At 43.4% G+C, this 23014-nt stretch overlaps 1 protein-coding gene across 5 annotated transcripts in view; it reads left to right on the top strand.

The window, feature by feature from the left end:
* UBE3C (ubiquitin protein ligase E3C) overlaps positions 1-23014 on the top strand; it is a 1115457-nt gene that overhangs the window by 570212 nt on the left and 522231 nt on the right. For all 5 annotated transcript variants that reach the window (XM_078663264.1, XM_078663263.1, XM_078663265.1 and 2 more), the window contains exon 15: positions 6284-6388. In XM_078663264.1, the coding sequence (XP_078519390.1) occupies positions 6284-6388 (105 nt within the window). The remainder of the gene's footprint in view (positions 1-6283; positions 6389-23014) is intronic.

A 23014-nucleotide genomic window follows, 5' to 3' on the forward strand; every position in this document is an offset into this window, starting at 1 on the left:
GTACAAAGGGTGTATTTACGCACCGCTTGCAGGTTTTCAAAACACATAAAAGGCATTGCCTTTAACAATGCCAATAGCTCAAACTCTCGCGAATGCAAGACATATGGCATTGCAATTGTTGGTAATGTATCATTTCCTTCTGTGATCCCAGCTATGGCTCAAACCTGGGCGGGCAGGCATGAGCAGCATTGCACAACGTAGCTTAGCGCAAAGAAGGAGATGAAAAGTAGAGGGGAAGCAACATAAGTGAGGAAAAGAGAGGGTAGGAACAGATGAGGTATAGAGAGACAAAGGTGAAGTATAGAAAGGGGTGAGCTTGATACAGTACTGGAAAAAAGGGTGTGATAAGAGTGGTAATATACAAAGGTAGGAAGATTTATAAATAGAGGTAGAGAATAAGGTGTGGTAGAGAGGGTGAGCTGAAGTAGAGAAGCTTGTACAGTGAGATGAGAGAAAGCGGTATTAAGATTGGTAGATTACCCCTGAATGAGGTTGTGAGGTAATGAGAGAGATGCTAGGCTGTCAGGCACAGAGAAGGGTGAAATAGAGGAGTGAGAGAGATGGAGAGATGTGGTACAATGAGTTATTGGATGAGATGATATAGATGGAGACATAAGGAGGTGAGATGAAAACCAAACAGTGAGTGGTAGAGATAGGGGTGTGAGGTAGATAGAGTTTTAATATAGAGATGGAGAAAGTGCAATGAGACAGGCGAGGTCAAGAGGAAGGGGTGGGGGTAGCTAGTGTTGTATTGAAAGGAAGTTAGAACAGAGGAATTAGAGACGGTGGTTGGAGCAGAAAGATATAGAGATAAGCACAGAGATGGATCATTGGGTGAGGTCAGTGTGGAAAGAAAAGGAATCCATGGCAGAAAAAGAGGTGAGGCCGAGAAAGGGAGAAAGGGAGATACAGGGTGGAAAAATGTGATGACATAAAGGTAGTCACAGAAAAGGGTATCTACAAATGTGTGGGGGGGGGATTTATTTTATAAGTGAGGTAAAGCGAAATCGGCGTGTAGTTCCTACCAATCCGAAGGACCTGCACATTGTTTGGACAACATGAACTAAGGCTGGGTGTCAAGACTGATTCCTGACAACCCACAGGATATGTTGGCCTATAGACCAGAAACCCCCCAGTGCCACCATAAGCCCCCCTAACCTTACCAGGGAGCAAATGGACTCTTGCAACCACTGAACATCACAAGCCTGATCACTCTGGGATCGTGGAAACAATTCAAAATCTTTTGCTCAGTCACTTGTGCTTGCTTTCTGTCAGAGAAGTATACAGAATACATTCCCAGCACAGAGTGTATAAATGATGGAATAACTCCGAAGATTGTCTGAAAGGTGCTAACCAGTCCAAAGGTGATACATTTTAAAAAGTGCACTATTCCTTTAGTATCAGAAATGTTAAAGATACAATGGACTAGCTTCCCAAAATGTAGCGGGAAGTTAGTGTGTAGTGTAGTGTCTGTATCTTAAGCGAGAAGCTTGAAACTTGGAGATCAAACATCTCTATGGCCGAAGTAGGCCACATCCTGTTGAAAAAGCATGGCTTTCAGTCTGCTAAGGGAATCAAGGAGTACGTTGGAAACATTTATCGAAGGCCGCATCGCTTCCTTCCTAATTTTGTGGGCAGGTGAAAACAGGACTGGTGTACAACAAGTTACTAAGGAATTAATCGTCACCGGATAAGCGATGCCCGGTTCCATTCCACTGCAACCTTGATCATTCAGCATCAAGTAGCTCCCATTTGAAAACAGTTTAAAAACTAGACGTATCAAGGCATCTGAGGAACCCCTCAGATAACAGGACAAGGAAATGTCTTTGCAAACTAAGGACCCGCTTATGGCTTCCTCACAGTCGGAACCACTAAGAAAAACTTCTGTGTCCCCTTTCCTGCATTTAATCCTGAATGGCAATTCCCAATATTCATGCACATAACCTTCCCCTTGTGCTTCATATCTGCCTGCCTGTTGGTATTGGAGACAATATTGCAATTGGAAAATCTTCCTCTTCAAAGGAGCAATTGTGTCTCTATTAAAGGGACGTAAAACCAATTAACTACTGAATTTAGTTGCAATTGCTGTTCTGACATTACTGAGCCACCCCCCCCCCCTCCCCCTCCCCCTGCCCCTGAACACAACAGATGATGCTGTAAGCATAGAGAATGTGTGCGGGATAATCTACAGTTTAATCAGATAACCGGAACATTCATGTTCTCAGTGCCAGCTGAGACAGGCGCCCAAAGTTGTGACTGAGGTGGGAGGGAAATAAATAAAAAAAAGAAACCTGTATTCTTCTATGTCCGTTATCACCACCGGCACCAAATACCTATTCCAGGGCTGAATGGGCACCACACATTTTTGTCAGTGTACCTCAAGCATGCCCTGTGTTTATCCCCGCTATGTGAGTATAGCATGAATATCAGTCACCTTTCCCTCAGAGCATGACTTGCACTTGCACTGTCACTGAGCCTTCACTCCCTTCATTCTCCCAGTGTCTCACCCAGATGACCCATCTTAGGGTGCCTAGTCTTCCCATAGTGGTGTGCAAAGTCTTTTCAGTCACTTGGATTCTTGTAGTGTCTGACTGTCTTTCTGATATATGATTCACACAAGTAATCTAGCGTTCTTCTTGTCACTCTTAGATGGCCTTTTATTTTACAAGAGCAAGGTTCTAGATTGAATCCTGTTCTCTCTTTGGGACTTGTCCATTGCCACCCTTCAAAACTGACGCTAGTCGTCATCTGCTCAGGACATGACGATTCACTAATTCACTCCTGGTCCTAATTTTTTTTTATTAAAGCATGTGCAATGCAATAGGTCTTGCATTTACGCAAGTTTAAGCTATTGGCATTGTCTTATCTTATCTTAAGTGAAATTTATAAAGCGCACTGACACCATAAGTTTCCTGGCACTAAACGAAAGAGTGCAGAGATTGCGAAAGGTGGACTAACCGGTTAGAGTGAAAAGCCGGGTTTTCAGAAGTTTCCTAAACATCAGTACGGAGCAACTTGACTTGACTGACAGGGGGCAAGGGTTCCATAGTTTAGGGGCCAGGTAATGCAAACCTGCGGCCGCCGAACTTTTTGAGTTTTACTGCAGGGGCGACCAGCAGGTGAAGATGGGCCGAGCGGAGGTTGCGTACCGGACGATGCTGCGTGATCAGTGTTTTGAGGAAGTCGGGGCTAGTGCAGTGGAGGGCCTTAAAAGTCAGGCAGCCAATCTTGAAGGCCGCCCTTTGCTCAACTGGCAACCAATGTAGTTTGCGCAGTAATAGTTTCGCTGATTGCCACTTTGGGGTTTTATAGATAAGTCTGGCCGCCTGGTTTTGTACAATTTGGAGACGGCGGAGCAATGACTGAGGGGAGTCCATAGTAAAGGGAGTTCGAAAAGTCAAGGCGGGATAATACCAGAGAGATCACGACCTGGACCAGTGCCGCATGTGGTAGTAGGTGAGCTATTTTACGCAGTTGGAACATACTGGAGGCGATCACAACCCCTACTTGAGCCTTGTGAGAAAGCTTCGCATCAATGATAACCCCCAGGCTCTTTACCACACTTGCCGGGGTAGGCGGGAAACCCAACTCCTTTGGCCAGAATTGAGGGCCCCAATATGCTGAGCTATTTCCAGGAAGGATGAGGTCCGTTTTCCCAGGATTTAATTTCAGTTGGTTTTGGTTCATCCACAACTGAATATGGGTCATCACCGCCTGAAAAGTTTTAGCAGCATCAGGGGAGTCATGAGGGAAGATGATTTGCAAATCATCAGCGTAATTAAACACTGTGATATCCCACCTCTTGAGCGAGTGAATCAATGGCCAAAGGTATAGGTTGAATAGAAGAGGGGAAAGAGAGGAGCCCTGAGGGACTCCACAGGTCGTGGGTGCCCTCGCTGCCGTAAAAGAGCCCAAGCGAAATGCTTGTATTCTTCCAACGAGGAAAGACTCAATCCACTCCCTGGATGCCGGCCTGTCCGGCACGGTGAAGAAGGATGTTATGATCCACCGTGTCTAAAGCGGACGAGAAATCCAATAGTACAAGGGCTTGAGGTGACCCTTTATCTGCATTTCCCCTCAAGGCGTCCAATACTGCCAAGATGACGGCCTCGGTAGAATGGGCCGGCCTGAAGCCGGCTTGATTGGGTTCGAGATAACGAGAACTCTCGATGAAATTTGAGAGGCAACGAGTGACATAAGCCTCGAGGAGCTTGGACAGGTAGAGCAAGAGGGAGATGGGACGATAGTTGGAGGGATCGACAGGATCTGCACCTGGTTTCTTCAACAGGGGCACTAAGGTAGCCACTTTAAAACAGCTGGGGACCGTGCCGGTGTTGAGAGAGGCATTCAACAAGGGCAGTATGCAGTCAGGTAAAGTGAGACAAACGTCCCGCAAGACAGAGGGAGGGCAACAATCGTTGTGGGACCCTGATTTAACACTGGCCACAAGCTCAGCCAGGGAGTTAGGATTGAGAATAGGAAACTGATTAAAGGACAACTGATTGATGGGGGAAATGTCTGACAGCCCCGCAGGGATAAGAGAAGGGATGGAATTCTTGATGTTGACTATTTTCTCAATGAAAAAAGAGTTCAGAGCATCACATGTCTCTTGGGATGGGGCCTGAGTAGGAAGAATTCTGTCGTCCGTGGTGAGCTTGTTCATGATTTTAAAGATTTCTTTAGGTTTGTTGTCGGCTGCGAGGCTCCTGTCAGAAATGTGTGTGGATTTAGCCAGGGAGATCGCGCCTTTATAATCTTTACGGGCCGCCACGAAAAGTAATCTATCAGAGTCGGAGTAATTACGTCTCTAAATCCGTTCCAGCTGACGCACCTTCAGTTTCTGTTCTTTAAGGGCGCTAGAGAACCATCTATGTGAGTTACTGTGTCTGGTACGTGGAAATTTGATAAGAGGGGCGAACTGGTCGCTGGCCGCCTTTAGCCAGTTGCGGATGTCCCCTTCCATTGCCTCGACATTAGAATCGATGTCGATGGTAGGTCGAGTCTTAGCCAGGGCAGCGAGAAAGCCTTGGGAGTATTAAGTACTCCATTTGCGTGATAACCCGCCTGCAAAAATGGGGGTCTTGACCCTGCCATTGACAGTGAGAGTTGTAAATGACAATACGTTTTATTTACGTTTCAAAAACCTAAATAAAAGGCATTGTCATTTACAATGCCAATAGCTGAAACTCGCGTAAATGCGAGACCTATTGCATTGCAAATGCTTGTTTGTTTATTGCACAGGGCTTTTGGCTGCCATCTTTGCGGCAGGCTGTTTCTGGCTGTTAAAAAGGGAAAAGCAATAGGTCAGGCTTCTTGAGGTCAGACTTATACTAAACTCATGTGAACTGAACTTTTCTGAAATGGCCTCTTTGAATAGCCTAATAACATGGTATGGCACATGTAGTTCATTTTATTATAACATATGCTTGTAGTAGTGCTCAAAATAAATGTATTTATTCATTGATGAGGTTGAAGATTTGACCTGTAACTGGGTAGGTGACGTGTGATTGACTAATGAACGTTTTTGCTTTACACTGAACCTAATTATCTAAACAAAAAAGTTAATTGGACTGCAAGGTATGTAAATAATTAATGAAAAATATTACTTGAGCATTGAGAAGGAAATTGTGGTAGGATGTTTTAAAGTATCAGAAGAGACAAACGCATGACCTGATTGGTCGTATGTGGAAGTCAGGCATATTTCCAATCTAGGTCTGGGGGAATGAATGAGTCATACTGCAAATGATTTGTTTACTAAACTCTAAGATAATAAAGCAATATTGCATGTTTACCTTTTAACGGTTTATGGAAAAAGAGAAGGGAATGTCATGTTACCTGAAGATGAACTATTTGTTTCTTTCGATTCAGTGGAAAAGACAGATTAGAAATGCGCAATCTAATGGAGAAAGATGGCTAAATGTACTGAAATAACAAAGTGACAAATTGTTTCTTATTGACTATTATGGAAGAGCTATGGCGGAATCAATTTTGTTAGAAAGATTTTAATGTATAAGTCTTTATTGAGGTACTAAAATAAATGAAAAAGTGAATTGGCTGTGCACGGGGACATTCAAGCAAGTTGCAGAATGTATAGGTATGACTTTGTGGCCAACCTCAAGTGGCCGATTATTCCAGTTTCGCCTATGTTTAACTATACTAACCTGACCTGTTGCTATGCTTCTCTACTCTGAAACTGATATGTTATTTGTTTAGTGATTGTCATTCGTCTTCAGCAGCAATGCCACGATAGTGACAGTTTGTCTTTTCTACTTAACTACTGTAGGTCATAACTAACTTGGTGAAAATGTTAAAGGCCCGGGACACAAGAAGGCATTTTTGTCCACCGAATCACTGGTTATCAGAACAGGAAAATATAAAAGCTGACAAGGTAACTAATATTTGGTAATATGGCATGTTTTAATGCATGTAATCATGCATGTAATCTTACTTTTTGCAGTATTTTAAAGACATTAGAAAATCCACAAAACCTAGCCGGCACGAAATACCCTGTTTGCTATAGTTCAACTTTTGAAGCAGAAAACATAGTTTAGAAAGTTTTTTTGTGTTTGACATTAATAAATGTTTTTGTAAAACAAAAAGAGTACACGGGGGAAATGTACATTGTTACCTTTTTTGTGAAGAACAGGGGACTGCAGATTCCCTTTGAGATATCAGACTTTGATAATTGAGAAAATGCATGCTTTTGGTGATCGGTCAAGCTTGATTACATTTATTTTATTTTATTTGTGATTGTTTTCTGCTACGCTCATGCAAGTCTTATCATTGTTTCAAGATTGCTAGAGAAGAGACAGGGATTACAACAGAAAAACCACACAAGGGATGGTAATAGTTAAGTAGGGAGTTGTGCTAAAGGCTTGAATAACCTTCCACCAAAAGCTTGAGAGAACATAATGTGAATGTATAAACTGGTTTGGGAGTTTGATCTTTTAGTGAGGAATTATCGTCAGGTTAGTCTGCTGCCCAACCGAGCCTGGTTTTGTCTGTAAGACATACTGTTTCAAATTCGGCCATCTTCTTGACTAGTTGCCAGTAGAGCATTTGCAGTGGAAGAGTGCGATGTTTATAGGCCGTGTTTTAAATAGATGCAAATAGAAAAAATACATTTGTGGGAGTTTTTTTCTTATGAAGACACATTAGTCAAAGAGTTTTATTTGCATAATTAATTAAAATTGTTACAAAATTCTCCTAATAAAATAACAGTGCAAAATTTATTAAAAATACTAAAATTATTGTCTCTCAGCTGCGGTTTTGTTGGGGACAGATGCATGAAGATCTAAAAGTTAGGGTGTCCCTAATAGTCCACCAACGGGTGGACCTCCTGTTCAGTTAGTTCTAAGCGTTTTCTTGCTTCTGCCATAAATTTAACTCCGCTGCAAGCCAGAATTATGGAGGAGCCTCCGAGCCAGCTTGTAACTGCATGTCTGCAAGAACGGATGTTTAATGCGTCAAGAATCGGTTTCAATATGAGTTGTCTCTGAATTATCAGGGCCGGTCATATACAGAAAAGGTGGACGAGGGTTTCATTTTTGTACCCGCAGAGGCGACATTCTTTCGTCTGGTGGGACTGTATCCAGGACGGTGAGAGGTCCTTTGAGACGTGCATCCCCATCCGATAGGCTATAAAGGATTTTTTGAGATGGTCACTGAAGTGGGCTACTAGATATGCTAGTGGTTTTGGAGTTGTAAACGAGTTCATAACAGTCCAGCCATGCCGACGTTTTGCCAATGACTCTTTATCCTCCAAAAAGGATTTACCTTTTGCTGCTGAGTTGGCTAGTTTGCTTAGATTTGCTTTGTCTGTCCCAGATTCCCAGACTGATTCCAGCTCCAACTTTTCCACACAGAGTTTAAGTTACTTCCCCAGATGTTCGGGGTGTCAAATTCCCTCCGTTTTTTAATTTCCTCCCAGCATAGCCAGTCCAATGTATCTGGGTCTGCAGAGTGAAGTTTATTGCAGAGTTTCACGAAGCCGCTCATGCTCCGGAACTTCTGATTTTGCAGACCAAATTCCAGCCTGACTTGTGAGGCAGAGGCGGATTTTGGCAGGTTGAAGACTGCTTTGTAGTTTCTAATTCGTAGCTCGTTTAAGAGGTCGGCCTCCTTGCCACACCATGTAGCTAGGCCATAAAATAAAGTGGGCATAATCTGCGCTGCCATTACTTTTAATAGATGGTTGTGGTTAGGGCAATCCATTTTTTCTTTTAACGATCGGTGCGCAAAAATTAAAGATTGTGCTTTTGCTTTTAGTGCTGTTTTGTGATCCTTGTAGTTTGCACCTTTCGATATTGTTATTCCCAAGTACTTATAGTACTCTTGTTCTTTCACTGTTGTCCCTTGGGCCATCCATTGTACTTTAACTTTTGCGGGTCTACTAGAAGGACCACTTTAGTTTTTCTTTGTTTAATTCCAGGCTTTCCCTTTCTAAGTACGATGTTAATTTGTTGATGGCTCTTTGTAGTCCGATTGGTGTTTTACTCAACAGTACAATATCGTCGGCGTATTGTAGATAGTGTATTGGGTTATTTGCCAAAGATGGAGGGTGGCTATCTGCTGATTCGATCGCGCTTGTGAGGTCAGAGAGGAAAAGATTAAAGAGGGTGGGGGCTAATACGCAGCCTTGGTGCGTTTGGATGTTCCTGGTTGTATTGCCTCCATTTCCCAGTTTCACTCTTGCCCAGGTGTGGTGGTGTAGGGCTTTGATAGCTGTTAAGAGTTGGTGTGGCAACCCCCAACTCTCTAGTTTTCTCCACAAACGCTCTCTATTCACCCGATCGAAGGCAGACTTGATATCTATAAAACAGGCATATAAGTGGATGCCCTTTGCTACCGCTATGTCCGTTAGGATGGACAGACAAGTGAGGTTTGTTATTGTTCCCATTCCTTGCCTGAATCCAGTTTGAAATTTTGGCATGATCTGTTTTTCTAATATCCAAACTTGTAATTCCCTTAAAATGCAGGAGGCGTAGAGTTTGGCCTCTACGTCGATTAAGGATATCAGTCTGAAATTTGTGGGGTTGCGGTGATCGCCATGCTTAAATATGGGATGGATAATGCTGCCTTTCCAGGAGGCGGGTAACTCTGCTTGTTTGTATATTCGGTTGAACATGGGCCTTAGGGTCTCTGACCACAAGTCCGGGTCATGCTTAAAAATTGCGTTTGGCAGCCCATTTGGTCCTGCTGCGCCTTCTAACTTGAATCTTAAAATTATCGTCATAAGTTCATTTTTGGTGGTTAGGTCATCTGGCTCTGTTGGCCCTTTCTGGAGTTTTTCCCACTCGGATCCCCCTTATTCCTTGTGAAGAACCAGGTTATTTAAGACCCAGCGGCGCCAGGGCCACGCCCAAAGTCTTCGGGTTCACCTGTCTTAGAGTACAGAGACACGGGACTCTTCGTGGTGACGTCAAAGATCGAATTTATTGACTGCAGCCAGAAACAGAAGTCCTAGAAATCATCACGGTATGAGTTCTCAGGAGACTGCTCAATTTTACAAAGCAAGTCATCCCTTTTTATGCCAAAAATCACATTCCAGACAAATCCCTTACATTTACGAACTGTCCAATCACATGTATCCACACCAGAGGTATCGCATGACGGCAAAACCTACTTTTCAATTACACGGCCCATGATCAATCATCGGACAAACCCAACATTCTTCTTAAGACAGGCTGAACGAACCCATAATAAAAAGACCACAACCCATATCGTAAATAAGCCATAAAGAAAGAAACAGAAACGGGTGGGAGAAGGATAAGGCATATTTGTGTGTAGTAAAACTTTACGATGTCCTGTGCTTTGATCCTCAATCTTAATCAGCTACTGGGAAAGGAACTGGCCTAACAAGGTCGGCTTCAGGCAACGGGGTCAGTTTGCTCAGGTCATTCAGAAGTCAGCTAAAGTGTACGTGTGCTAAAGACTCGTTCGGCCGTAGTCATCGGCCTATGTGAGGGCAACCACAAAATGGCTGCCATATACAAAATGAAACCCAAGGTTCAGAACGGAATCTTCAAATACACTACGAATCCTTGTGCGTAACGCAGCGAAATCACTTGTACTTGCCGAACTCATCGGTTACGGTTCCTCGTTACCCAAATCGTAACTGAACCATGACATTTGAAACATGAGTTCAGAATTCACGGAACCTCAGACCCTCCTTTTGCCCTTACATAGGCAATCACTCAGTCTATATCGGAGTCGATGTCAATTCTCATCAGATCACCAAGGTGCTGTTGAAGCATTATCTTCTTCCTCTGTGTATCTCTCGAGGCAGGCGATCCCTGACACACATAGTAGCACAAAGGCCACATATGGCAGGACCGCACTGTATACAAAGACAACACGAGAAAAGAACTGCTAAAGCCACACCAATGATCGTCAGAAGCTTCCATCCCCAAACGGATAATAGTCCCCAAAACCATCCAGTTAAAGACCAATCTCCTTTGTCCACATGTATAGACTCGGAGACCTTATGTAACTTCGAAATGGCCTCGTAAACTATCGGAGCATTATCTGGGATAAAAACGCAGCAACTCGATTGGATCACTTTACATACTCCACCTCGATCTGCGAGTATGACGTCTAAAACCATACGATTTTGTAACGTCATAAGGCGATACGCTTGAAGCTCAGCTGTCAGATTACTAAGGGCACCAGCAGTTTCATTTATGGTGGATTCAACCACTCTCGTCAATTGCCGTAAACCTCTACTGTTAGCCATTGGTCCCCAAAACGGTAAGAAACCCTTAAAGAAGTCTCCCACTTCCTGTCCAGCGGTATCTTCCCGATCGAAGACACCTCTAACAACTCTCGTCTTGTGGTAATCTGCAGCAGCAGTATACGTAGGAGGCAACAAGTATCAAACATAACACGTTCCCGAAAAATCAGGGGGCAACCATGTATATGCTCTGTTGTAACAAACCAAATACGTGCCCTTAGCTGCCAAAAACGACCAGAGAAGATTGAGACGTAAAAACGTACGTCTGAGTTCAAATACTCTTCCCCAGCTGAGCTTTCAGATTTTTGCCATTTCCTTGCAGACACAATTGACCTCGGTGGGGTACGACCCAAATCGGAGGTGACCTCTTTCGTTTCTGCCTTTCACTCAGACTAATACTGTATCCAGTCGTGTTCCATCCAACATAAGCCGCTAACTCTTCCTTAGGAATGGTCCTGTACGTGTCGATATCTCTGCTCATATTCATAACTCCCTTCACCAAGGCTTGATTACTCAAGTTATCTCTCATGGAATGCAGAGGATAAACTTCCAGGGCGTAAATGAACATAGTCTGAAAAGCCCATATCGACCCATTCTGACTAAACGGTAAGATCAGATAAGGAACAACTCTACCTGTAGTATGTGGCATAAGACCACACACCCAACAATTAGTAATGTTCACTACCAACTGATGTTGGTGCAGTAGCTGTATGAATGTGTTATGTACAAATTCTGACCTTCTAATCTGCTCGTGTTCAGGTAGGACATGAAAAGAATGCAAAGAAGTAGCAGTAGAAAAAGACATAGGTTGGGTAGTGGGTGCAGAAGTCAATTGGGTAGCGAAAACAATCCCACCCACCAATGCTAACGTCATGCTTAAAAACATCAGGACACATGTTATCAGAAAACATTTGCTATACATTAATTTACACAGTTTCATTTTAAAGTTCATTTTCTCAGCAGCTCTCTCTGTCCCAGGAAACTCCATCCTCTAACCGCGCTGTTCGCGGCAGTTGTTTTTCTTCTGCTAAGGAATGCGTCTGTCAGTACAGGGAATGCCCTGAAACCAACCAGAACCGTCGACCTTGTGTCTACACGGCTTGCAATCCCAAGTCTTAATACCGCGACCCTACAGCTGAGCTCAGATGGCAGCTCGAAAAAGAAAAATAGGCCAAAACAGTTTCTTGGATGAGAGAGTGCAGTTCTCCATAAGCAAAAGGAAAAAAATTATACTTTTAATTGTTTCTCGGTCGCAAATTATAACGGCCTTTACCAGGCACTGTGATCTTTAAACAAGAGTTCAGGCTCAGTGGTGTCCAATCTCAAATGTGGAGGTACAGCTGCTTGCAAAATGTCGTCGTCCTCTCGTTCAGAATTTGTCCATACTAGATGTGCATCGCTAAATGGCATGAACTTCGGCACTCGTTCTGTCTCTGAATCACCAATACCATCACGGACCCACTGGTCATACGGCAGAGGTAAAGGCGCCCTCTTACAATGTACGCCGTGGATCCAATTTCGCTTCCCGAAGACCTTCACTGAAGTTCTCGTTGACAGATGGGGGCCGGTCCAGCGGGGCTGCTCGTTTTTGGTCAGCTGAAAATTCTTCACCAGGACCCAGTCACCGGGATTGATAGTGTGACCTGGATCCACAGATGCTGGTGGCAAGTTATCATGAACCTGTTGATGCAAGACACGCAATTTAGCCGTCAAATCATACAAATAGTCCACCAACACAGGATATTCGATGTCACTAAACTTCACTGGCCTCGGCACTCCCCACACATTCGCCGGATGGCCAAAAACGATTTCATAAGGACTAAGGCCAATTCGGGAATGCACTGTAGTTCTAGTTGACAAAAGTGCCAACGGCAAAGCATCTGGCCATTGAAGACCAGAGCTCGCCTGAATTTTGGCTAACTTTAACTTCAAAGTGCCATTGTAACATTCCACTAGTCCAGCTGATTAGGGGTGATTTGCGGCATGAAACTTCTGTCGTATTCCCAAACCCTTGCACACTTTTTTCATAATCTTCCCCACGAACTCACTTCCATTATCGCTCCACACCATCCTTGGCAATCCAAATGTAGGGAAATATTCTTTGAGCAAGACTCTAGCTGTGGACAAGGCCGTATTGTCTTTTAGGGGGTATGCCTCTACCCATCTAGAAAAGGCACAAACAACTACAAGGACGTATTTCAGGTTGTTACACCTTTCCATGTGGATAAAATCCAATTGCAGAACCTCGAACGGATACGTCCGAGGCGCAAACTGACCAGCTGGAGTTGCAGTTCCCTTGTCAGGATTATACATCAGACACACCATACAATTTTTGACCACATTCTCAGCACATTTGGGAATTCCAGCATTCTGCCACACTGGAGCCAACAACTTACAAATTCCTTTCACACTAATGTGAGACAAACCATGTGCCATCGTAACTACCGCGAGCACATATGCATCCGGTAACATCCATCTTTGGTGTTCTGATAACTCAACCCAACAACCAGTCGAATCCAATCTACCCGTAGTTTCTCTCCACACATTCTTTTCACTTTCAGTAGCTTCAGTTTGGATTGATTTCACACTCTCAATCGTATCTTCACACATTCCCACTGCACCAATCCATCTCGCAGGGCCTGCAACATACATTCGACTCATCACATTTCTCGCTGTTTCTTTCGCAACTTCATCCGCAAACGCATTACCACGACCAACATCATCCGTAACCTTCCGGTGAGCACTACACGTCACAATCGCAACTTGCTTCGGCAAAGTAACTGACTCCAGAAGCTCATTCACCAACTGTCCATGTTGAATCTTAGTCCCATGCGACGTCAGAAATCCTCTTTCTCTCCACAAGCGTTCAAAACTGTGTGCTACACCAAACGCATACTGACTATCGGTGTACACTTTCACTCTCTTTCCCTCAGATAAAATACACGCTCTCGTTAATGCAATCAACTCTGCTGCTTGCGCCGAATTATGGCTCACTCGTGCAGTTTCAACAATTGTGCATAATGTCGTTACGGCATATGCTGCAGTCGTATCACCATTCGGGAGCTTGTAGCATGACCCATCAACCCATAGCATACCATCAGGATCCAAAAGAGGAGTGTCTTTTAAGTCGACTCTCCCCTTCGTTTCCTCTTCCATCCTCAAAAAACAATCATGCTGTTCCTGATCATCTGTATCCACAGAGATCGGCAATAATGTCGCTGGATTCAAAACATTGCACCGCATAATATGCACATGACTAGCCAAAAGCGTCAACTCATAACCCGACAACCTCGCACTAGTAAGGTGTTGAGTCTTGGTTCGATTTAACAAAGTGTCCACTGCATGTGGAACCATCACAACCAACGTAATGTCCATCACCAATCCAGCAGACTGTCGGATAGAAACAGCCGCTGCCGCTGTAGCTCTCAAGCAACTTGGCAACGCTCTAGCTACCGGATCTAAAGTCGACGAGAAATACGCACATGGACGCTGCTTATCACCAAATTGTTGAGTCAAAACTGACAATGCACAACCCTCTCTCTCGTGGACGTACAGTGTAAAAGGCTTACTGTAGTCGGGAGTACCCAACACTGGAGCAGAACACAATGCATCACGCAATTCAGAAAAACTCTTCTGACAATCGTCAGACCAAGGAAGAGGATTCGGTATATCCTTACGAATCAATGCCAACAGAGGTTTGGCCAGCAGAGAAAAATTCGGAATCCACTGTCTACAATACGATGTGATACCCAGAAAAGCACGTGCCTCTCTCTGCGTATTTGGCACAGTCATTCGAGCAATCGCTTGAATTCGTTCTGGGGTAAACCTTCTTCCCTCCTTCGACAAGAGATGACCTAAGTAGGTCACTTCTTGGCGACAATACTGCAACTTTGAAGGTGACACTTTATGATGCAAGTCAGACAAATGTCGTAACAAAGAAAGAGTAGCTCTTTTACAAGTTTCCTCATCATCAGCAGCCACTAACAAATCATCAACATACATGTGAATAAGAGCAGTACCAGCAGGCATCGCAAGAGTATCAAGCTGAGTTTTCAAAGCCTGGCTATAAATGGAAGGACTTTCACAATAGCTGTGAGGAGCGCGCTTAAACCGGAAGCTTCGTCCTCCTAAACAGAAGCCGAAAATATCTCTACTCTCTTCGGCAATTGGAATGCTGAAGAAAGCATTCTTCAGATCTATAACTGAAAACCAGGCAGCTGAAGCCGGAATCATGGTCAGCAAAGCAGTAATGTCTGGAACAACTGGGAACTGTGGTACGACAATCTTATTAACTTCTCTAAGATCGATCACAAACCTGTAGACAGGTGGCTGAGAAGAGTCAGTACGCTTAAAGACAGGCAAAACCGGACTGTTACACACATTACCTCTCGTTTCTTCAATCACATCTTTCTCAATTAAATCATAAATGATTGCTAAAAGCGCTCTTTCACCATCGCTAGAAATCCTATACTGGGGGATACGTGGCAATTTGACATTCGCTTTAAGCGTTACAACGTAAGGTGGGATCTCCAAAAGACCCACATCATTAGGGCCAGTAGCCCAAAGAGTATCAGGGAGAGAACACAATTCCGGTGGAAGCCGATCTTTAGACAAATACATCGGAGAGATCACTTTCTTACCCAATGTAAGCTGTACTCCCGAAGGAGAACAATGCAATGTCACATTCAACCTTTTCAACAAATCCAAGCCTACAAATTCTCACCACAACCTGTCGTTAAAATGAGGGGTGCTTCCAATTCACAAGGCCCTATAGAAAGAGACAAAGGACTAGAAACTGAATTACGAACTGGGGCGCCAGAGAATCCTACCGAAACATTCGTTAAGCCAGACAAAGGTGCGCCAGGGAGTTTAGAGTGCATGATAGAACTCTTCGCTGCACCAGTATTCAAAAGAAAAGGCTCTACCACACCCGATGTGGCTACTGCAACATATGGCCCACTCTGATCTACTGGAACCGACACTACTCCCTCTCTTTGTCTATGGCTGTCCTAGCAATCATTATAGTCAGCATTCTCACTCTCAACATAATAGTCATCTGCATAGTACTGAGTCGACTGACCAGATGCAATTTTCTGTTGATCAAAGCAATTCATAGAATTTTGAGGGGGAAAGGAATGTTCGTTCTGAGGAAATGCACCACGTCCTCTACCCCTTGACACTTGCTGAAAACCACCACGACCTCTCGGGGCCGGCATACCACTCGCACGCTGTCGCAGAACAGGGCACTCATTCTTATATTGACCTTCCTCCTTACAATACGCACACTGATTCAAACCCAAGGGTGGTCTCGGAGGAAAGTACTCGGGCTTTTGCGATATTCTCTGAAACTGTGGAGGTTGCTGAAACTGTGGACGTTGCTGTGACTCTTGCTGATTCGAGCAAGGCGGATACGCCTGCTGCAAAAGAACCTTTGTCTTTAAGTCTTTTGTCTTTTTCTCTACTTTCTCTTTCTCGTCCTTATCCCTATTCTCATAGTACTGTGCAGTCGCCAATATCTGGGCTGACGAAGAAACAGCCCAAGAACTTTCAGAATCTTTCAATTTATTACACAGTTCAGGCAATAAGTTAAAGACGAACTTATCTACAAACAATCTTTGCCCACCTTCCGTACTCGTATCCTGACCACTATGATCTACGAATGTCTCTTCAAATCTAGTGAAGAAATCAGACACACTCTCATCTTTCTTTTGCTTGCATGCTTTTAACTTATCCCAATTCACTCGTAACGCAGGCATCATCGTCTTCATTAAATTAATGATTCTACCTGGTAATTCCGTAACCAAAGGTTCAGGTTTAGCACTTCCCTGTTGTCTACCATCTGCAGCAATAATATTCGCCCAAGTATCTCCTAATTCTGCCGCATGATTCTCATGACGAATCTTCGCCCACAAAGGTTGCCATCAACATGTCTATGTCGGCTAAATTCATGATACACGCATCTACTGTCTGGGACAATTCTTTATAGTAGCCAGCAGGATTCTTACGAGGATCAGGTAAGGTCTGCTTAAGAGCCAAGACCTCTACTCTCTTCCAAGGGACATGTACCCATACTCGCTGAAAATGAGCCGGTGCAGCAACAATACCAAGAACGGCATCAGCCTGAACTGCTACCTTACATACAGGAGGAACTTCTCTCATGGGATACTGTCTCGCTTTTCTCCTAACAGAAGGATCAGGTTCGTACAATGTCTGAGGCGGAAGGCTAGACCTAAAAGCCAGTATTGTCTCTACGGCATCTGTAATATTAGATTCCACTATCATCCCTCTAGCAAAATCCGACTGAACATCAAGTAGTTCCTGCGGGATCAAACCCAAATCATTATCTTCCCATTCCTGACGCAGAAACATACACATCATATTAAAAACATACCTCTGCTTAGGCGGTTCCCACTGAAAGAAAACATCCATAACCGCTGGCAAACTATACTTTGAGGCATTAATAATCCATTTACGAGCTAACAAATCCAATACAGCCCGTTCCTCGGAACCAGGAAGCTGACTACGACTCTGCCTATGTTCCGAAACAGGGGTCATATTCAATGACCCAAACAATGGAGACAATAGATTAGACCGTAGAGAAAGGAGAGATTCCCTTGAACAGGACTAAATTACACTTGAGCTAGAAGGTCAAAAACAGTAACAAGATTCACGTGTGTAAAAAGAATTCTTACAGTTTATTGGTAATACAAACAATTAAAATAGTGGACAGTTGAGGGACCACTCAACACTGGTTAAAACAAGATAGTGACAATAAAAGATACAGTTAACATTCAATATTGACCAGCAAAATTGAAACAAAAAGACAGAAAATAGTAAGACATTGGACTCGTGCAATACTGGGTGTATATTCGTACTCTATTTTTGACACCTAAATTATGTATACCGTAATATAGTATATCAACAAAGATGTCCGAGTTGTGAATTATTCTAAATGGCACCATTTAGTAGGAGACGGCAAGGCCGGATAACATTTATCTAAGGCCATACAACGCTGCCTATCTGAAACTTCCCTCGCTCGCTCCTCTCCATCATCCCTATACTGCCTAGCAGCTTGTAGTACTGACATATTCCTATCTTTCCTATCTCGTTTAGCTTGCTTAATTTCTCTCTGTTTGGCTTCTTTACGCCAAAGGCGAAAGGAGTCAAACATTGCCGGCCGGGCTTTCTTCCTAAACAATTTTGTTTCTAGATTATCTAAAATCTCAGTATCAAAACTACCATGTTGGGGCCATCGTAAAACCCCATCTTTCCTAGTGTAACGGACCCATACTTCATTAAACGAAATGGGGCCGACGCCGTGTGTAGAATAGAGCTCATAAGTCGGAGTTCCAACTGGAGGTATCGGACATGAATCCTCCAATCGGGAATCCCTGTTACAACCACAACAGAATATTCTTCCAATTTTGCTAAGACCAGGCATCTTCGCTCACTAATCTAGCTTCAAACTTCAAGGGATTATCTGCAACGATAGTCTCGCAAATATACGAGTCCCTCAGCTTTGGAAATTGCAATTTTCAAATCAAAACTAAGGACCAAACAAACTAAGAACCAAGAACCAAAAACTAAGGACTGGGAGCGACCCCCTTATACTTAACTGAGGTATCAGTCACGTCACCAGAAGACCCGTCTATCGTCTCGCCTTTCAAAGCTGCACAAAGGGGGGTCCAAGACAGTGCGACAGTCAGGGCAGCGGTCCTTCGTAGCCGACTAGAAAGCGGGAAACCTCGCAGCTAAGACCTTCAGTCCGCGTTCGACCTACCGGGGTCGATGAAGTGGGGGCCTCTTCCGGAATTTCCTCACGAAGCTCCTCACGATCTTCAGGCTTGGACCGGTACCGCTTGATGTCGCCCCACGTTGGGCGCCAACTGAAGAACCGGGTTATTTAAGACCCAGCGGCACCAGGGGCACGCCCAAAGTCTTCGGGTTCACCTGTCTTACAGTACAGAGACACAGGACTCTTCATGGTGACGTCAAAGATCGAATTTATTGACTGCAGCCAGAAACAGAAGTCCTAGAAATCATCATGGTATGAGTTCTCAGGAGACTGCTCAATTTTATAAAGCAAGTCATCCCTTTTTATGCCAAAAATCACATTCCAGACAAATCCCTTACATTTACGAACTGTCCAATCACATGTATCCACACCAGAGGTATCGCATGACGGTAAAACCCACTTTTCAATTACCCGGCCCATGATCAATCATCGGACAAACCCAACATTCTTCTTAAGACAGGCTGAACGAACCCATAATAAAAAGACCACAACCCATATCGTAAATAACCCATAAAGAAAGAAACAGAAACAGGTGGGAGAAGGATAAGGCATATTTGTGTGTAGTAAAACTTTACGATGTACTGTGCTTTGATCCTCAATCTTATTCAGCTACTGGGAAAGGAACTGGCCTAACAAGGTTGGCTTCGGGCAACGGGGTCAGTTCGCTCAGGTCATTCAGAAGTCAGCTAAAGTGTACGTGTGCTAAAGACTCGTTCGGCCGTAGTCATCGGCCTATGTGAGGGCAACCACAAAATGGCTGCTATATACAAAATGGAACCCAAGGTTCAGAACGGAATCTTCAAATACACTACGAATCCTTGTGCGTAACGCAGCGAAATCACTCGTACTTGCCGAACTCATCGGTTACGGTTCCTCGTTACCCAAATTGTAACGGAACCATGACATTTGAAACATGGGTTCAGAATTCACGGAACCTCACTTGTAGTTCACACCTTTTAGTTCCTCTGTGTTATCCTTGACTGCCCCTGAGCCGTTGACGTGCCCTGACACTGTGCTGCTGTATAGAGTTTGCACGTGTCTGGTCCAGGTTTCTGCATCAACCCCGGCTTCTTGTTCGAGTTTTGCCCCTTCCCACTCTGTTGGGGCTCGCTCCAGCACCAATGGTCGTCTGCTTCTGATCAGCCATGACACTCTGCTCCCCTGGCATCCCACCTGGTGCTGGGCCGCAAGTCAGAGAGGCCGCATATGTCACTTGCATGAGGTGTGTTAGATTTTTCAGTTGCACTTAATTTTCACTTGAACAAAAAGCTTTTAGTTAATTTAGGAGTTGTAAACCTGGTCGCAAATTGTGCACCAATATTTTACAGAATCGTTTTTGATTTTGCTCACCAAGCTATGTACTAATAGTTTGGCTGACATAATACAGAAACTTAGTGGGTTGCAATTTAACCTACCTCATCGATATTCATGAGTTAGGTCACACATTGCACCCCACTATGATTGGTTGCAAACACAGGCTTGGGGGCCCATGGGTCAGCAGACCACGTCTGTGATTTATTTTTTTAATAAAGCAATATATTTTTTTTTAATTATAGCTCATTTCCCTAAATGGAAAACAAGATATGTTTAAATAGAAAAATTAAATGTTTTCCAAAGATTTTTTTTTTTTTTTAGTTTGCACTGGTCCTGTTGACCAATGCCTACTCCTAAAATAATAATTTTTTTAACATTCACATGAAACTCCTTTCCATTTGCAAATGGGTTACCACCTCCTTTGAGGTGGTGGTAGTAAAATATTAATATTTTGCCCCTGGATTTTGGTTGCAAAACATTAATACATACATAAGGAATCCGTATTTGGAAGGGGCGCTCTTAACACTTGCCTTTTAAATACTGATTCGGAATGTTTCCTATTTAACAAGGAGGAAAACCTTTTCTAAATCGTTAAATAAGTTTTGTACATTTTTAAAAGTTTTAGCATTTGCAAGCCCACTGATTTACTGAACCAGAGGGTTTTGTAATGCTAAAACCATTGGTACATGAGACTGTTGGTGTTGACTTAGATACTATCCAAAAGATTTGTGTTTCTGCATTGACTCTACTCTTAGCCAGTCAAATAGAAGTTCAGTTTAAGAGCCTTGACCCGACTTTGAGAGGGTTTTCTTGCTTAATTTCAAAAAGAGTTGTGTACAGTCAGTATAAATTATAAAGGTAAATTATGAGCCCTTTTGAGATCTACCTTTGGACCAACACAGGGATCAAACCGAACAGAAAGCATTGTTGACTTCGGGCACCTCCCAAACTGTGGTATTAGATTCTAACACAAGTATCATCCAGACCAATTATATTTTAAAAAAATCCTAAATTAGTCAGTTAAACAGTATTCTATGCTTCACTGTACTTAGGCTTTTAAAAATATTCTAAAAACAGGCAGACTACTATTTCACCCCTGTCAATTTGCCTAATATGCAGTTTCAAATCAAAGACTGAATGTTTAAATTACGATTGTGTTCAGGATTGTGGTAATTGAAATTATCTAAAACTTTTTTTATTGTGACAGCCTGGAAGGATAGAACACCTCCCACTTTGCAGCAATGGGTAGCCAGGTTGCTGCACAGTTGTAATTTAGAAAACTCGATTTATGCTAGGCGGGGGAAAAAGGGGCAGCAAATATGGGCTCCAATTAATTAATGGAGGGAAGGGGTGTGTTAATTTATTTTGCACAAAATGTATGTTTTATTCTTACCTGTCTTCTCTCCTCCTGGTCTCTCTAGAACTCGTTATTCTTTTCCCTCTCCACCTCCAGTCCCGGCTTCCCTGTTTTTCCTTCAGTACTCTATTTACTCTCTATGTGAATTCTCTATACAAAACTGATTTGTAATTTAATAGAATGTTTAAATTGATTGCTCCTGTTCTGAGCTTAAATGGATTTGTCCTGTGGGGGAGGGGGGGGAGGGGGTGGTAAAACTGTAGTTAAACAAAATACAAAAAAAAAAAAACGAAATTATCTAAAACTTGGTTCGCTCCTCTTTTACAGTAATATTTCCATTAAAACAGAGGCATTATTTTAGTGAGGGATTAGTGAACATTCTGTTTCTGCATTAGTTCTTTAAAGAAGTAACAATGAAAAAGATGTTCCCTAAATCTATGAATATTGCAAACCTTCCTTTTTTTATGGGGAAGCCATCCAATCTGTGTGTGTGGGTGCGTGGGTATGTGTGTCTGTCTGTCAGTCACCTACTGGTGATCACCAATAGGTAGTTATAGTTAGGACTGTGTTTCCATATGAAAAGTGTTTTTTTACTTGCCTGCATCTTTGGTGGCTTTTGATGAATCTTCATGAGTTTTCCTATAACAGTGCCCCAGTGAATCTTGTTGTGCATGTAAACTTTCTGGGTGATCCATCAAGCGGGGCTGAGACAAAAGAGGTTAAAAAAGTGTTTTTCCAATGTTAATTTCCATAGATATTTTAGAGACTACTACAACCCGAACCGCTGGATGGAATGACACCAAATTTGGCAGAAAGGTAGCTGTTGGTCCAGAAGGAACCCTTTTTGTTAATTGGTGTAAATTCATTGTCATTTTTGACATATTATAAATTTGTACATACCAGAATGCAGATCCTCCGAAGATTCGACACTCCCCGTGCTGAAATCTGATTGGCTGCCAACACTTCAACCAGGAAGTGTTAGCAGCCATCTTGGGACTCGATTTTAGCGGAGTCCCACAAGAAACGTTAAAAAAAATAGAAAAGAGGGCATAGTAGGAATACCCTGAACTCCTAACTGTGATCCTGGGGTTCTCCTGTGACCCTGACAGGGCCAAAAATCCCTTTACAGTAAATAAAAAAAAAACAAGCACTTGTTTATACTTAAAACCCCGGGTGGGTCAGGTCCCGGGAGAATGCAGAGTTTATTTAAAAAAAATCGAGGGAGGCGCATGGGGCCCCGTATTGCTCCGGGGACCACCACCTCCCAGAGCTAATGTCATTTTTAATTGGGGGGCACTGCGTGGGCCACGTGGCTCCCCATTTCCCCGGGGCCTTAATTATAAAAATAGTGCAGGGGCACACAGACCCCAGGGCCTCACTTGTGTGGGTTGGCCTAGTGGCCGCGACAGGAAATGGTCCAAAAAGCAACACGGACACACCACATTTTCACTGTGAAAACTGACCCTTTTTTTGCAAAGTGCCAAGCTGTTGATTTTGAACTCTAGCTCTGCCGGCACCTAGGGAAACCTAGCAAACATATACATTTTTGAAATCTAGACACCCAGGGGAATCCAGGATGGGGTGACTTGACTGGCTCACACCAGGTTCTTTTACCCAGATTCCTTGCAAACCTAAACATTTGTCCAAAAAAACACATTTTCCTCACATTAATGTGGTAGAAAGTTCTGGAATCTCCGTAGATCCACAAAATTCCACCCACCCTGTGTTCCCCAAAGTCTTCCAAGAAAAATGGTACCTCACTTAGTAGGCTTAGTGCCCGCGACAGGAAACGGCCCAAAACACAACATGGACACAC

This window comes from Lissotriton helveticus, chromosome 10 (genome assembly GCF_964261635.1).
Source record: "Lissotriton helveticus chromosome 10, aLisHel1.1, whole genome shotgun sequence".
Lineage (NCBI taxonomy): Eukaryota > Metazoa > Chordata > Amphibia > Caudata > Salamandridae > Lissotriton > Lissotriton helveticus.